Source organism: Enhydra lutris, unplaced genomic scaffold (assembly GCF_002288905.1).
Source record: "Enhydra lutris kenyoni isolate GAN:26980312 unplaced genomic scaffold, ASM228890v2 scaffoldscaffold46, whole genome shotgun sequence".
NCBI lineage: Eukaryota > Metazoa > Chordata > Mammalia > Carnivora > Mustelidae > Enhydra > Enhydra lutris.
Window position 1 is genome coordinate 3,187,357 of NW_019154130.1, and position 15,380 is coordinate 3,202,736.

Below are 15,380 nucleotides of genomic sequence, written 5' to 3' on the forward strand. Positions count from 1 at the left end.
TTGGCCACAAGGGAAGGCATCCCTCACTCTGCTCCTGCTGATGGCTGATGATTGCTGTGAATGAGCTCCCCAGACCACAGGAGGTACTGGGACTGGGATGGAAGAACAGGGAGCCCATCTGTCTCTCCCAGATAACCATCACAAAACGTCTTCTTACACTGTCACCGTTAACTCACCGAAGAAGGTCCAGACTAGGCCACAGCAGAAACATGCAGATTGGAGCCCTTGAGCTGGGGCCCAGACCCACAACTCCCCGAGAGGGATCTGAAGAACGGGAGCTACCCTTGCGGTGTTCTCCGACGCAAATCCACTCTCAGATTAACAGTGAAAAGCCTGAGCAGGCAGCCTAATTCCCCGATGAGCTGGGCTCGCCCAGCGTGACCGCGCTGGGCCAGACACGGCCCCGAGATCCCAGCCATTTCTTCTCTCAAACCAGACATGAGGTTCGACTGACCACGGAGTGATATTTGTTTCTTTGGGAGATTGTTTTTAGAGGTTTTTGAAGTTCATACGTTCAACTGATACTTGCTGAGGGCCCACTGTGCACAGAGGCCGTTCTAGCTGGGAGGGGACCAGGCACAAAATGCCCTACGCTCCCAGGGCCGCCAACCCAGAAGGTGTAAAGACGAGCGTGTCTGTTGTTTATGTACATACAGCTCATGCGGGCACCCTCCCTGATCTGGCTCCCGATCTCTGATCTTCCCTCCTCCAACCTGCTTACCAGCCGTGTTACATCAAGACAGAAGAGGGGTTTTAGCCACATTCATTCCTAAGACCAGATACAGGCCCCCATGGATTTAACAAAAAGCACACAAATTTAGCAGAATAAGAAGTTACCACAGAAGATGACGTGACAGAACTTGGCCCAGCTCCCTTGTCTGAGATGCCCCTCTCAGGCTGTGTGCAAACACCAGGGACCAGGAGGGATGTGCCAGGACTAATGACCCAAATCCTTGTTGTGTTGGGAAAAACACTTTCATACCTAGGTTCACATCACCATGTAGGATACACACAAAACCAGCCTAGGTATCCCTGCCCAAACAGACGTCAGGGAACATCAGGGGCTTCTGCTTCTAAAATCAAGCTCAGGGTCAAGGGGACTGGACATTCATTAGCCAGGGGGAGCCAAATCAGATCATGTTCCCTGCCCTGATTAGTATCTGCACCCCAGAGAGCTGGCATTCTAGAAAGTCCATCACTAAACCTGGCTCATGTTTATATGACAAACGCTTCAAACTAGAAGGCTCCCTCTACCCACTCTGCTTGAGACTGATTTCATAAGGCACAGACGGGCAATGAGCTTACTCCTGAGTCTAAGACAAGGTTGTGCGGCTGCAATTTTCCCCATCTGTTTTGGAGTTGAGAAACTGAGCAGCATGAATTTACAAACCTCTATTTAAACACAACAACAAAAACTGAACAGAAGTGGCCCAGGATGCTCTTATCTCCCAACCTATGAAGCCCTGGGAGTTTCAAGATATTCCAGAACTTTCTTCTTCCACAGAAATAGCTTCAGAACCCTGTATCACTAGGAGGGCAGAACCACGTGATCAGTTTAAAAGACACACAAAAAAGCATTTGATAAAACCTACCACTCCTTCATGTTGAAACACTCAACAAACTAGGAATAGAAGGGAATTCCTCAACATGATAAAAGACCAAAAAAAAAAAAAGAAAGCAAAGAAAAGAAAAAACACATAGCTAACATTTTACCTAATGGAGACAAAGTGCTTTCTCCGGAAGATCAGAGAAATGACAGAAACGTGTATGCTCACTACTTCGATTCAACATTTTTTAAAGATTTATTTATTTGAGAGAGAGAAAGAGGGGAAGAGAATGCACGATTAGAGGGAGAGGCAAAAAGAGAAATCTCCAGAAGACCCCCTAATGAGTCCAATAGCTCAACATGGGGCTCGATCCTAGGACCCTGAGATCATGACCTGAGCCAAAATCAAGACTCAGATGCTTAACCGACGAGGGCCACCCACGTGCCCCTCTACTCAACATTCTACTGAGATTCTAGCCAGGAAAATTAGGCAAGAAAGTGAAATAAGAGACTTTCAGATTGGAAAGGAAGAACTATCCCCTGTAAAGAACTATCATTCTTTACAGGGGACACAATCTGGTATATAGCAAATCCTAAGAAATCCACTTAAAAATGGTTAACACTAATAAACAAACCCAGCAAAATCACAAGGTACGGGGTCAATACGCAAAAACCAACTAAGTGTCTCCACACCAGCAGGGAACAATTTGAAAATAAAAACCACTAAACGATCCCATTCACAATAGCACCAAAAGAATATGATACTTAGGGACAAACACACAAAAAAAGAAGTGCAAAACTTACACTCTGAAAATTTAAAGTATTGTCATGAGAAATTAAAGGCCATACGAATGGGAAGCTATCCCACACCCGTGGCCAGAAGACTTAATGTTAAGATGGTAACACTACCCAAATCAATCTACAGATTTAATGAGAAACTGATCAGAATCCCCAAATTCCAACTGGTTTTTCAGTAGCGATTGACAAGCCGATCCAGAAACGCATATGGAAAGTTAAGGGATCCAGCAGAGACAAAATAATAAAAAATAAAAATAAAAATAAAAATAAAAATAACAGAGCTTGAGGGTTCATGAATCGCAGTTACAGAACTCACCACAGAGGAATGGTAATCAACAGAATGTGGTACCATTGTAAGGAGAGACTTAGCGTTCGTTGGAACAGAACTGAGAATGCATAAATTAAACCTTACATATATGATCAATTTCTTTTTGAAAAGGGATGCCAAGACAATTCACTGGGGAAAGAACAGTCTTTTCCCAAATGGTGTCGGAACAACCGGATGGCCGTATGCAAAACAGATGAATTTACATACTTAGCTCCCGTGATGCACAGAAATTAACTCAAAATGGATCATAAGCCTAAATATAAGAATTAAAACTATAAAACTTTGAGAAGAAAACATATGAGAAATATCTTTACGAACTTGGACTAGGCAATTATTTCTTAGATACAACAGCAAAAGTATAATCTGCAAAAGGAAAAAAAAAAGACAAAAAAAAAACCCCAAAATACAGATAAATTGGTCCTTGTCAAAACGAAAAACTTATACTCTTCCAAAGACCCTATCGTAAAAAAAAAGAAAAAAGAACCAAGGGGTTATGAAAAAGGCAAACCACAGACTAGAAGAAAAGACTTTCAGATTCCATAAGGGGTAAAGGACCTGTAACCAGAGGAAGAATTCTCAACATTTAATAATATACAGCAAACAAGCCAATAAGAAAAACAGGCAAAAGATCGGAACAGCCATTTCACCAAAGATGGGTGGACGGCGGATGTCACATGAAAACCATCCAACATCACTCATCTATAAAGAAGGACAAGTCAAAACGAAAATGGCATACACGTGCTTACCCAATGGCCGGGCTAAAACTAAGAAGGCTGAGCATTCCAAGTGCTGACAAGGATATGGAGGAACTTAGCGCCCTGGCGACAGGAGCGTAAAATGGCCCAACCACTTTAGAAACCATCTGGCAGGTTCTTAAAAGGTTATCATACACTTACCAAATGATTCCATTTTTCTAATCCAAAAGCTTGCGTCCAGACAAAACCCTGTATGAATGTTCACAGCAGCAAGTGTGGTGGCAGCCGAGCACTAGGAACAAGCCCAGTGCCCACCAACGGATGGGTGATCTGTGTATGGGCATACGGCGGACTGCCACTCGGCGGTAAGAGGGAGGGGCTACTGATACACAACCGCACGCGTGACTCTCAGATTCACTGTGTGGGTGTGAGATGCCAGACACAGGAAGAGAGCGCACTCTCTACAATCCCATCTCTACAAAACTCCAGAAAATGACGATCCTTCTTAAGGGACGGAGAAAAGATGAGCGTTTGCCTGGGGACAACTGGAGAGCTGGACAGGAGCGGCACATTACAAAGGGGCATGAAGAAAGTTTGGGGGTTGAGGATATGTTCACTGTCTTGAGCCTGGTGATGTACGACTTGGAACGTCAAATTTGTATGCTTTAAACGTATGCGGTTTGCTGTCTATCCCTTATACCACCAAAGGAGGTTGGAAAAATGGTCACGTGTGATAGCTGCCTCCACACTTTGCCTTCGTACCTAAACCCACTCACACCTGTGCGTCCTGCTTTGGGTAAGTGACCCGTTAACTACTAAAGTTTGTGCAAATTATTTGAGTTCTTGGGGAAACCCAGTGAATCTGATTATGGAGCGGATACGCTCTGCTCCCCACCAGGGCTGCTGGGCAGGAGTTTAAATTGTCAGCCAAGCACCACAACATCAACGAGGGTCCCTCTCCCTCCTACTGAACACAAAATAAACATGTCCCCAGGAGGCCCAGGCCCTGCCTGATATCCGACACACACGTTCACAGGCCCAAGACTCTAGCACCCCCCAGCCCCCCGACCTTGGACCTGAGCAGGGCAGGATGGAGAAGAGCGCACAGGAGGCACCGGGAGAGGAGGGCAGGAGCACATGGCCATGCTGACCGAGGGAGAGAGGCAGGAGGCTCGCGGCCCCCTCTGGCTCATTCCAAGATTTCTCTGCATTACGCAGAAACAATTCCAGAATGGCAGCTCTTAATTGGACACGCCAGAGACAGGAAAGAACAAAAGAGCTGATTCATATTGAAATCGCAGCGGTGCTGATGGGAAGAAAGTGCCGGGAAGGCCGCCCTGCCCATCCCCCACCCCCCGGCCAACAGGAAATGCGTGCCCCGTCCCCAATTAGGAAGGAACAATAAAAGTCCTGCTCTCGGGCACAGAGAAGGACAAAATCGGGCTATAACAGCCGAGCTGCCTGACAACTTATTCTTAGCTGCCTGGCTCCTGGTGGTGGGCAAAGGGAAGGAGATTCATGCCCAGAAATAGAATAGCAGTGTTCTCTGTAGGAATTTTTGCCAGGCATTGCTGAGAGAGAAAGAAATGGCCTTAAGCCTCCTTCGGATTTCTCTCTGTCTCCTTCTACATAAAATTAGGATCAGTCTGAGAGCTTCTTGGAAGCGTGTCATAGCCCAGCGCCGACAAGGACCTTCCGCGAGAAGTCAGTGCAGAGAGCCTCGTGAACTCCTCTTCATCGACACCTGCAGGGTCCCGACTACGTCCCCCGTCCCACTCCCATCTACAACGCGGAAGAGTCTTCCCTTTCCTGTCCTGCTTCCCAGGGCAGGAAGGTCAGCCCGGCAGCCCCAGGCCAGATGTGCTCTGCAGAGATCTTCCAGCTGAAGGACTTGCCACCATGTAAAAGTCAAAACTCTTACACAAACATCTGGGTTTCCAGAAACATCTGTCTTTATAACGTCTGTCTACAAACGGAGTGAAGAAATAGAAGAACGGCTTGTCCGCTTTTTGGTGTGATGAACTTGGACATGTGGTGCACTAATGGTTACTCAAAACACCCTGAGCACAATGACGCAGTTCCTGACCGAAGGACGCGGTGACGCTCGCGCCCACCACATGGGGCCGTGTGGGCGGATCGCTGAGCCGGGTCGGAACCAAGCAGAACGGAGTCCGGCACCTGGCACGGTGTCGCTGGGCGCGTTAGCCTGTGCGGCTGGGACTGCCCACTCGGATAGACCCTGGGGACAGGACCCCCCCGGGGACATGGACCCTACCCTCAAGCGGCAGACGTGCCACCGTGCACAAGGATGGGCTATGTGACGAGTCCCTAATACGTGTATCTACCCGAGGACCCACGGAGGGGAGGATCCATGGGGTGCATAAAGGCAGGAATGAGATGATGCATGGAGTGGGGAGGCCCCTGAGCAAAAACCAGAGGACAGCGGGAGGTCCAGAGGTGCAGGGCATGGGGGGGGGGGGGGGGGGGGGGGGCGTTGGGCACAGGAAGAAGATGTGCAGAACTCCAGAGAGGAAGGCAGAATCTGAGGAGAGAGACCAAGTCCAGATGAGCCCCTGGATCCAACTTTGCCTGAAGCCATCCCTGCTCTTTTAGTTGCACAACTCAATACACTGCCCCTTTGTTGGCTTAAGGCAGTAGATTTGGGTTTCTGTGACTTAAGACCAAATGAAAACAAGACAAAACAAAACCCATGAGTACAGGATGTCACCACTACCAACCCACTAGCCACTACCTACCACACCTGTCTAAGCCCCTCCAGTGACACCAGCTCCAAAGTGCTTCTCCAAAGGACCATGTTCAGGGCACACCTACCTTCCAGCTTATCCACTCTACAAATCCAACCACCTCAGGGAAAATGGGCTCACATGGCCTTTTGTAGGTGCTGCCAAACCCGGAAAAGGAGCTTCTCCATCAAAGTTGGTGTCCTCCACAGGGGACACCGGGTTCTCTTGGTGACCAGCTCCCCACACATTGCTCAGCAAATAGCAGAAAACTCTGCATTTTTTACAGCACTTCCACCGCTTTCCCTTACCCTTCTCAGACCAACTCTGGAAACAAGATCCTTCCCTGGGGTAGAGAAGGCTTTAAAATGTTAAAGCCCTTTTATGAGGCCTTTAGCATCTCATTATCGCAAGTCCAGCCAACACCTGGAGGCTGGGAACTTAATTATGGCAGCCAAAAGATGGAGGGCACCATCTTCAAGACCAGCATGAGCTTACATTTATTTCTCTCCAGGCATGGATGAGTTCCTTCCCCGCTGACTCAGGTGTAGCTGGCCGCTGTGGTTCTAGAAACAGGACTTCTCTGACAAACAGTGCAATTAGCAACACATGAGAACATGAGGCCATCACTGAGTCAGATGGTTAGAGAGTCAGGGATTAAATCATAATTACAACATGGAAACAGCATTTTTTTTCCTTCCTCTGAAGACCTTTAAAGAAATGTAGCAAAGACAAGAAAATATGTTATAGGGGAGGAGGCGGCATAAAGACCCTCCCCCAAGATATCTATGCCCTCCTCCCCAACACCTGGAAATGTGGTACCTTACAGTGATACCTTTGTAGGGGGGTCACCTGTGGCCCCGAAGTGCTCTGTCCAAGTTCTAGTAGCCCCTGCTACCTGGGAACATGACCTTATCTGGCAATGGGTGTTTGAAGATGTAATGAAGGATCCCGAGTTAAGATCATTCTGAGTTAAGGTGGCTCCTCACTCCACTGACCAGCACCCTTATAAGAGAAGAAGGCCATATGGAGATGCAAAGGCAAGACCCAGTGAAGACGGAGGCAGAGATCGGAGAAGGGACACAGCCACAAGGCCAAGGACACGGGAGCCACGAGAAGCTGGGAAGAGGCAGGAAGGATCCTCCCCTAGAGCTTCTGGAGGGAGTGGACTCCTGCCAATACCTTGATTTCAGACTTCTGGCCACCAGCTCTGGGAGAAAATAAATGTACGCTGCTCTAAGCTACTGAGTTTGAAGAAACTTATTATGGCTGCTCTAGAAAACACACACACACAGGAAAGTTAATTCATTTAAGGATTTGAGATGAAAGGATTAGCCTGAGTCATCTGGGTGGGCCTAATGTAATCACCAGGGTCCTCAGTAAAGAGAGGCAGGAGGGTAGAGTCAGAAACAGGAGAACAGAACCAGAGGTGAGAGAGGAAGAGTGAGAGGGAGAGCAGGGTAGAAAGAGGCTACAGTGCTGACCGGAGACAGTGGAGCGTCCATAGCCAGCAATGCAGGGGCCTCTAGAAGCTGGAAAACGCAAGGAGACAGGAATGCAGCCCCAAGGACCCACTTTAGACTCCTGACGTGTACGGTAAGATAACAAAATGCTTTGTTTTAAGCTACAGGGTTCACAGAAATTTGTTACAGCAGCAAGTGGAAACTAATACACCACCTTCCAGGTGATGAGGAAGAAAACAAAAGTCTTCAACAAACATCACAGACTTTTGGATCGAAAGCCCCAGAATGAGGCTCTGCTCCTGGTCACGGGGGGTCAGAGGGTGACCCTTCCAGATGACCAGGGGCCACTGCCTGGGAACTCTGTCCCCACATTCACTGCCCCAGGGACTTATTCACCCGTCTACGTGCCTGCTCCTCGTGTACAAACTTGGCAATAGTAGGATCACCCACCTTGAAAGCTTGTTGTGAAGACAAGATGGTCCCGTATTTCTAACATCCTCATTAAAATAGCACCTGTCACCTACTATGTTCTCAACCAATGTTGACTGTGAATTCCCATTAGCTCAGCTGTCAGTTCCCAACAACAGAATTCATACTGTTCCACCTCTGCAGCTCCCAGAGCACCTGATTTATTGCCCCCACATGTCCATCATCAGTTAAGTATTTGTGGAACAAGAACTCCCCCCAGGAGAACAGAAGCAGCTTGGGTTATAGTGCCGGAGCCAGGTCTTTAATGCCATGTCCCCCTGCCCCCTTCTTTGAAGGCTTCTGGTAACAGGACATCACTGGAGATGTTCCGACAAAGTCCCAGTAACCACTCTTGGCCTGTCCTCTCCGGGAAGCTCTAGCATATCATGTCAGGGTTAAAATACACAGATATGAATGGGTATTCATACACAGATATGAAGATATGAAGAAATACACAGATACGAAGGTGTATTGATCTGTTACAGATCCAGTGCCATGTGGCTTCCTTTAGATATAAGCTTGTTTTCTCATCCCCAAAGCTCCATCTTGGGGTTCCATCACGTGTAGGTTTGACAAGCAAATATTCAACGACATGGGCTTGCAATGACTGGGGGCTGCATTGGAGGACACGTCCAGCGGAAGCTGCAAGGGAGAAGGATAAAAGACGGGCACGTCTCCCACCACCAACTCTGTTTCAGTCTAACTTACGGTGATACCCCGAGCTCTCCCTTCCAAACTGGCCCTGCCTGACGATGTCCCAGGAGATCTGGCCACAGCTCGAACTCAAGGAGACAATCTTTTTTTTTTTTTTTTTTTAAATATCAACTGTGTTTTGAACTTCTTGAAGCCCGGTGTCCTCTCAGGGATTTTCAAGGACTCCTTTGATTACTGGTACTTCTACCTCTGGGTATATGCTGACTTTCCCTATGGAAGGTTCCACACTGTGTCATTATCATCCCTGTTTTACAGATAACAAATGGGGCTCAGAGAGGGGAAGTGATTTGTCCAAGGTCCAACAGAGAGGGAGACGGAGTCAGGGTTTGAGCTGATTTTGACCTTCGGAAATCTGAACCAAAGGGATTTACTAAACATACACATTCTCTTTCTTTATAGTGAGCTAGAGCAGCTCCCTTGTAATTTCCACTCTGGGGATTTAAGTAGCTGAATCTATTATCTCCTGAACGATGGTCCCTGGAGGGCTTACAGAGAGCTGTCCTGTCTCCCCCTCTTCATCTCGCCCCTGGGACTCTTCTTCTCATCACCAGGCTGCACCCTCCATGTCCTGAACCTCACATGTCACTGTGACTGATGTCAAGGACCTTCTGCCCTCCGGACGCCCGTGAGCAGAAGACACTCCAATTTCCAGGGTTGCTCCCATGCCTAGAAAGACACAGAATTCTCGGTCGGGGTGACTGAGAGCTGGCATTTGTTGCTGATTTTTAATAGAAGCCAAGGTACAAGTCATGCCTCTCTTTCCTCTGAAATCTACCATCAGAAAACCATCAGCAGCAGTGCGACGAGAAGGGACAGATGCCCCACAAGCCTCCGAGGGGGAGCGAGAGGGAGCGGTGGGGACTGTGGTGATTCGGGGGCCCAGGCATTATGCACAGAGGTGTCCTCCAGGCAGCTCCCTGTGAGGGTCCCCGGAAGCAACCTGACCTTGTGATTTTCATAAGAAGCTGGAAACCCAGATTTCTATGTGAATTTGACAATTTTTACAGGATGGCAAAAAATTAAATGATACACACACACACACACACACACACACACACACACACAAAACGATTAAGATGCATCCTTTACTGTGTGTGTTTTTTTACATAGAAGTTAAAACTTAAAATTTATCCTTCCCAATCTTGCCAGATTAGGCCAAGCTTCCAGCCTTTTGAAATCATCTATGTCCTCAGATTCTGTACCCCCTCCCAAGTCATTCAATCCCAAATTAAAGAAGCCAATCCACTGACAATTTACATCTTCCTACTTATCTTCCTACTTCCTACTTCCAACTTCCTACTTCCATCCTCCTACTTCCTGCTTCCTCATACTTATTCCCTAACCTAAATCACAGTCCCAATGCACAGAACTTCCAGGGCACAAAGATCTTTGTGGAACCCTGCAAGATTCTCCCCGGGGAGCACACAGTGTTCTTTGCAACCATGAAGGAGTGATGGAATGACAACTGTGCAGGTTAAGGGGGTGGTCTCCCTATGGGGTGCTAACAAATGCCCGCCCAGGTTGGGAATGGCCCTGGGAGGATGCCGAGGCCAGGGCTCAACTCTGAGGGTCAACAGAGGCTCAACAGAGACAAACTCTGTTTGTCTCAGAGTAGAGGCAACATTTACTACAAATATTGACACTAAACCCAGGACAAATGCACCACAGCCAATTAATTAACACAGACCCAATGGACTTGGGCCCCAGGGTTCGCAAGAGAGCCTGGGCTCCCTTAGAAAAGTCTGAGAAGCAGCTCCAAGCTTGATGGTCTGCTCACTCCGGTTTGTTAATCTGAAGATCAGGTCCTAGTTTGCTCAAAGAAAGCTCCATCTTTGTGAGGCCACAAAAGTGACCATTAAGTAAAAAACAAAAACAGAAACCAAAAGACACTAAAACTATTGTTTTCCAAAGCAAAATATCTATCAGGCTGGGCAGAGACTGTTTCTAGTTTACTTCTGTGCAGGGGAAATGAGCAAGTCTAAGGCAGTACTGGAAGACAGAGCTCTCTGCCCTAGGAGGCTCCCCCAGGCTCTCAGGAGGGAGCACAGGTGTAGGGGGCTGCGGACGTAGGACACTTGGGCTGGCCGCCATCCTCTGGATGCCATCTCCATATGCCACCCCGGTGTCTCCCTCTGGGGTGACATGGGGACAGTAAATAATGTGCAGTGTCAAAGGCAATCAAGGATGATGCACCATCAGTATTTCTCCTTCCGTGAGGAGGAGCTTCTATGACTTGGCTCAGATCTTCCTAAACTCTGAATACAGCAGGCTTTAGATTTGTTTAATCCAACCTGCCCACAGAGTACAAGGCCCGCCAGGAGCCCTGAGGCAAGGCTTGTGTATGTTTTGAAGCCAATCCCCCTTCTGTCTCCAGCATTCCAAGCCCAGGAAGCAGGCTGTGCCAAACGTGGGTTTCCTAAGGATTAACTTTTTTTTTTTAATTAGGCCTCACAGACACATCAATTCTTCTTTATCAAAACCATCTCTCTGGCTTAAGGCGCAGCCTCCTGTAGGGTCACCACAAGAAGAAATCAGCCCCTCCCAAATCTTTTCCACCACAAGGAGAACCGTAGAGGCTTTTCTGTCTACCACCAAGTTCTTTAGCCTGGGACCAGTTTAATTCCCACTCTAAACAGGAAACTGCAGCATGTGAGGGGAGACAGAACCTATTGCCTTATTCTTCTAGAATGAATGGATGGGCCTGGGGGGCTCCCTTAGCAACCTGAGAGAGAAAGGACAGCTCTGAAGCTTCAAGTCCTTTCTCCATGAGGGTCTGTTGCAAAAGGAAATGGCCAACCAGTGTGCCAAGAAAAAACAGGGAGAAACTCTAAATTAGGAAGTTCACACAGACCCCTGCAAAGAACATGAAATAATCCATGGGCTGATTCCTGGCTGAATTTGGAGTCCTAAATACAGCTAATTAAAATGAAGAACCCAGAGGAAACGCCCCATAGCCAGATTACCCAAACCAAGAGCTGAATCCCACTGGTACTCAAATTAAGTTAGGAGGCACACGGAGGAATTTTTATTTTAACGGCCAATCTATTTTAATTTTTATTTATATTAACAAAAAATTAGCACATTGAGACCACGGGCTGTAATGTCTTTATAATGGGGTACAGGGGCATATGGGTTATTTTAAATAAAAGATTTAAGAGACAACCTGTGCAAGGACACTCGGCCCCTCCCCTCTGCAACCTGAAATTTCCCATGTGAAAGATGCCTTTCCCGGTACCAGGAAGTAAAGAGACATCCTCATCACTGAGCCTGGAAATTTAGAGAAAGTGGTAAGAAGGACAAGAAAGGCGTACAAACATCCCTTGTTACTTTTTACTACTTTACTACCCCAGCCCACATTCTTTCTAGAATTCCTTACTAGGTGTGTGCCTCAGATGAGCTGGTCAGAACACCTGTCTGGTAGAATTCCTTACTAACTGGAGCCCCAACAGTGAAGTTTTCATTGTCTTATCAAGTCCTCCCAGATTCATTGTCTCCTTGTCTAAAAGTACAGAAACTGCCTGCCATGGTCATGTCTTCAGGTCTCAATTTTTTTACTGTTTCTATGCACACTACAAAAAACTTTGGGGTTTTTCTCCTGTTAATCAGTCGCGTGTCAATTTAACTCTTAGTCCAGCTGGAAGAATATGAAGGGTAGAGGAAGAATTTTTCCTTCCCTTCAGAAGGAAAGAAAATCTGTTGGGTAAATAATATTATTTACACAGAACGTTGGCAAACATTGAGATGACATACGATTGCTAAAATTAGGGAGATATTGTCCTATAACCAAAAGGAGGGAAAGAAAATTATTTCTGTTAAGACGCCAGGGGTCCCCACTCTGGGGAGGGAAACAGGCGCCCTCCAGAGGGGTCAGTCCTCCTCTCCTCAGTGTGGTCACCCTGGCTCCAGCCCCAGGAGACCCTGGGACAGAAGGATGGGCCCCCAGAGGACTGGACCCCTGGCAGGCCCATGGCAAGACCCCTTGTACCTTCACGACGTCTTCATCCGCAGACCTGCACTCCACAGCCTCCAACACATCCACCACGGAGCCGTCCTCCTGAATGCCCACGACCTTGACGGGAACCGAGACAGCCTTCCCGGTGAGGACGGCCGTGTTCAGCACCTCCGTGTCCTGCACAGGAGAGGAGAGGATGCAGGTCACACACAGGGAAGCCCACAAGCAGGCAGGGGCCTGCCAGTCATATGAATTCCACTTTAGCTCACGCCCTGCCACTAAAACTCCATCTGTGAAGACCAACTCTCCAGGCCTCGAAACATGGAAATTCCGGAGTCAGGAGCATTCCCTCCCAGACCGAGCCTAGGAAGCCTGACCGCTAGACCTCCTTCTCCACCCCCAGGGGCAGGGGCCTTGTCATGTCCCTCTAGGACCCTTCCCACCACCCCCGCACCCCACAGCCTGCAGCAGGGCTCACACACCGGCCAGGGTGCCTTCCAACATTCGCCAAATTTCGACTCAAGGCTCACTTGGTAAGTGACTGCCTACGCTCAGAGCTTATTAACACAGTGAACATGACCCCGTGTCGCTTCAAATGAGAAAGACACATAATGGGGCACCTGGGTGTCTTGGTCGGATAAGCTTCCAATTCCGGATTTCAGCTCAGGTCATGATCTCAAGGTCATGGATTGAGCCCTACATGGGTTCCACACTCAGCACAGAGTCGGCTTGTCCCCTTCCTCCACTCCCTTCACCCAACCTCCACCCCTGCTCACTTGCTCTCTCAAATAAATAAATAAATAAATAGTTTTTAAAAGAAGAGGATGAACAACAGCACAGGTAACAGAAGAGAACTAGTCCTACAATGTCCACCTCTGCCCTCCGGAGCCCACGGCCACCACCCTTCCTCTCCCCCAGGCCCAGGAGTCTGTGAGTGCCGGCTTCATGATCTTTTCTCACTTCCTCTGCCGATCCCCGGGGCCCTGTCGGGTCCACTTTTGCGACTTATGTCCTGCCTCTCACCTTCTTGCCATGTCCATGACCACCCCCCACAGAGACTGTCCTCATGGGGACAGCCACAACGGCCCCCAAACCATCTCCCATGTCCACGCTCCCCACGACAGTTGAAGAGGATCTTTTTTATCTCAACAGGATTCAGATCATTCAGATCATTTCAATCTCCCCGAGATTGAAACTCTTTGGAAGTGTGCTCTCTTTGTTCTTAAGGTAGAGTCCACGCTTCCCTGCAGAGGTGATCTGACCCACACTCCCGCTCTTGCGCCCTTCTCACCGTCCCTCCCCATGGGGAGCCTCACGGACTTCTCTTCTCTCCCACCACACTCTAAGCATGCCTCCCACTCTTCCCCACGCAGAGCCCTCCACCACGCCGGCCTCTGCTCCCGCCGCCCTCCTATCTCAGCCTCCGGGCCCACTTCCTTCAGAGGAATGGGGCTTTTCTGCCCTCCACAGTGTGAATGAGCACTGTCTAGTCTGCCCTGCATGGGAAGAACCACTAATGGTCCCCTTATGTTTCTCTCGTGTTCATGTTTCCATCTCTAACGACTCATTAGACTGTAAACTCCCCAAGGGTCTCAGCCCCCTTTGCTCTGACCTGCCTTGCCTCTGCAGAAGCAGGGACGGGATCTGGTGAGTGAGAAGCAGTGCAGAAGAGAGGTCACAGGCACGGGTTCTGGTACTGGACTGCCTGGGTCTGAAACTGGCTCAAGCTCTGTTTCAGTGACTCCATGAGGTCAGGGCTGCTTTTCTGCAGTTCTCTTGGCCAGTCCCTCAAGGGAGCAAGATGGTGCCCATCACACCAGCCATCTGTCCACTGTCTCAGCAGGGAAAAAGTTGGGATGGGGAGAGAGTGCACCTGCTGCATCTGCCCCTTTTCATCAAGAAGTCCAAAGCTTGTCATATGGCCAGGCACCTGCAGAAAAGCCTGGGAGAGCAGGTGTCTGTAGGCAGGATGTAGGGGTGTGTAAATGTCTTTTTATCGTCCATCACCAGGTCCACCACAAGTTACTTACTTCTCCCTGTGCCTGAGTTCCCTGATCTGGAATATGGGGACGTAATAAAACTACGTGCTGTGTGGTGACCTCATGAAGATTTAATGAAACTATCTGTGTACAAAGCTTAGAACAGAATTCCCATAAAATGAGCAAGAAGAACTCAGTAAATATGGGTATTGCCATAGATACTATGAGAGATTGGCTCCAAGAGTGAATTAAAGAACTACTGGGTAGGTTCACAAAGGGAATCTGGAAGTTGCTCCTTCCATTCTTGTCCAAAGAGAAAGCCAATTGGAGAAGCCAGTGGGAAACTGGGTGATGGGGCTCAGCAGTGAGATCCCCAAACATTTGACAGTGAGCTCCACCAGAATCAACCCAATGGACAATTATTCCAAGTGCTCTTTTCATTCTTGGAGCACCTAATCTCAGCTCAAGCATTAAGTGGGTCCCACATTTGATTTTCTAAACCAGCCCCTCATTATCCACCTTAAGCCTGAAGATGGGTAAGAGATGGAGTCAATGAGTGATAATGATGATGATGATAGGCAGTGTTCTAAGTACTTCACGTGTAATTAATTGCTCACTCAATTTACTCAACAACCCTTCCAAGATAATTCCTAGTATTACTCCCAGTTTATAGATTTATTATTCATTGATAGTAAA

General features: G+C 48.2%; 1 protein-coding gene across 1 annotated transcript in view; it reads right to left on the minus strand.

Annotated features, from left to right (window-relative positions):
• LOC111156328 (transmembrane protein 132B) overlaps nucleotides 1–15,380 on the minus strand; it is a 212,923-nt gene that overhangs the window by 23,901 nt on the left and 173,642 nt on the right. Inside the window, exon 5 of the mRNA XM_022517096.1 lies at nucleotides 12,739–12,882. Within this exon, the coding sequence (XP_022372804.1) occupies nucleotides 12,739–12,882 (144 nt within the window). The remainder of the gene's footprint in view (nucleotides 1–12,738; nucleotides 12,883–15,380) is intronic.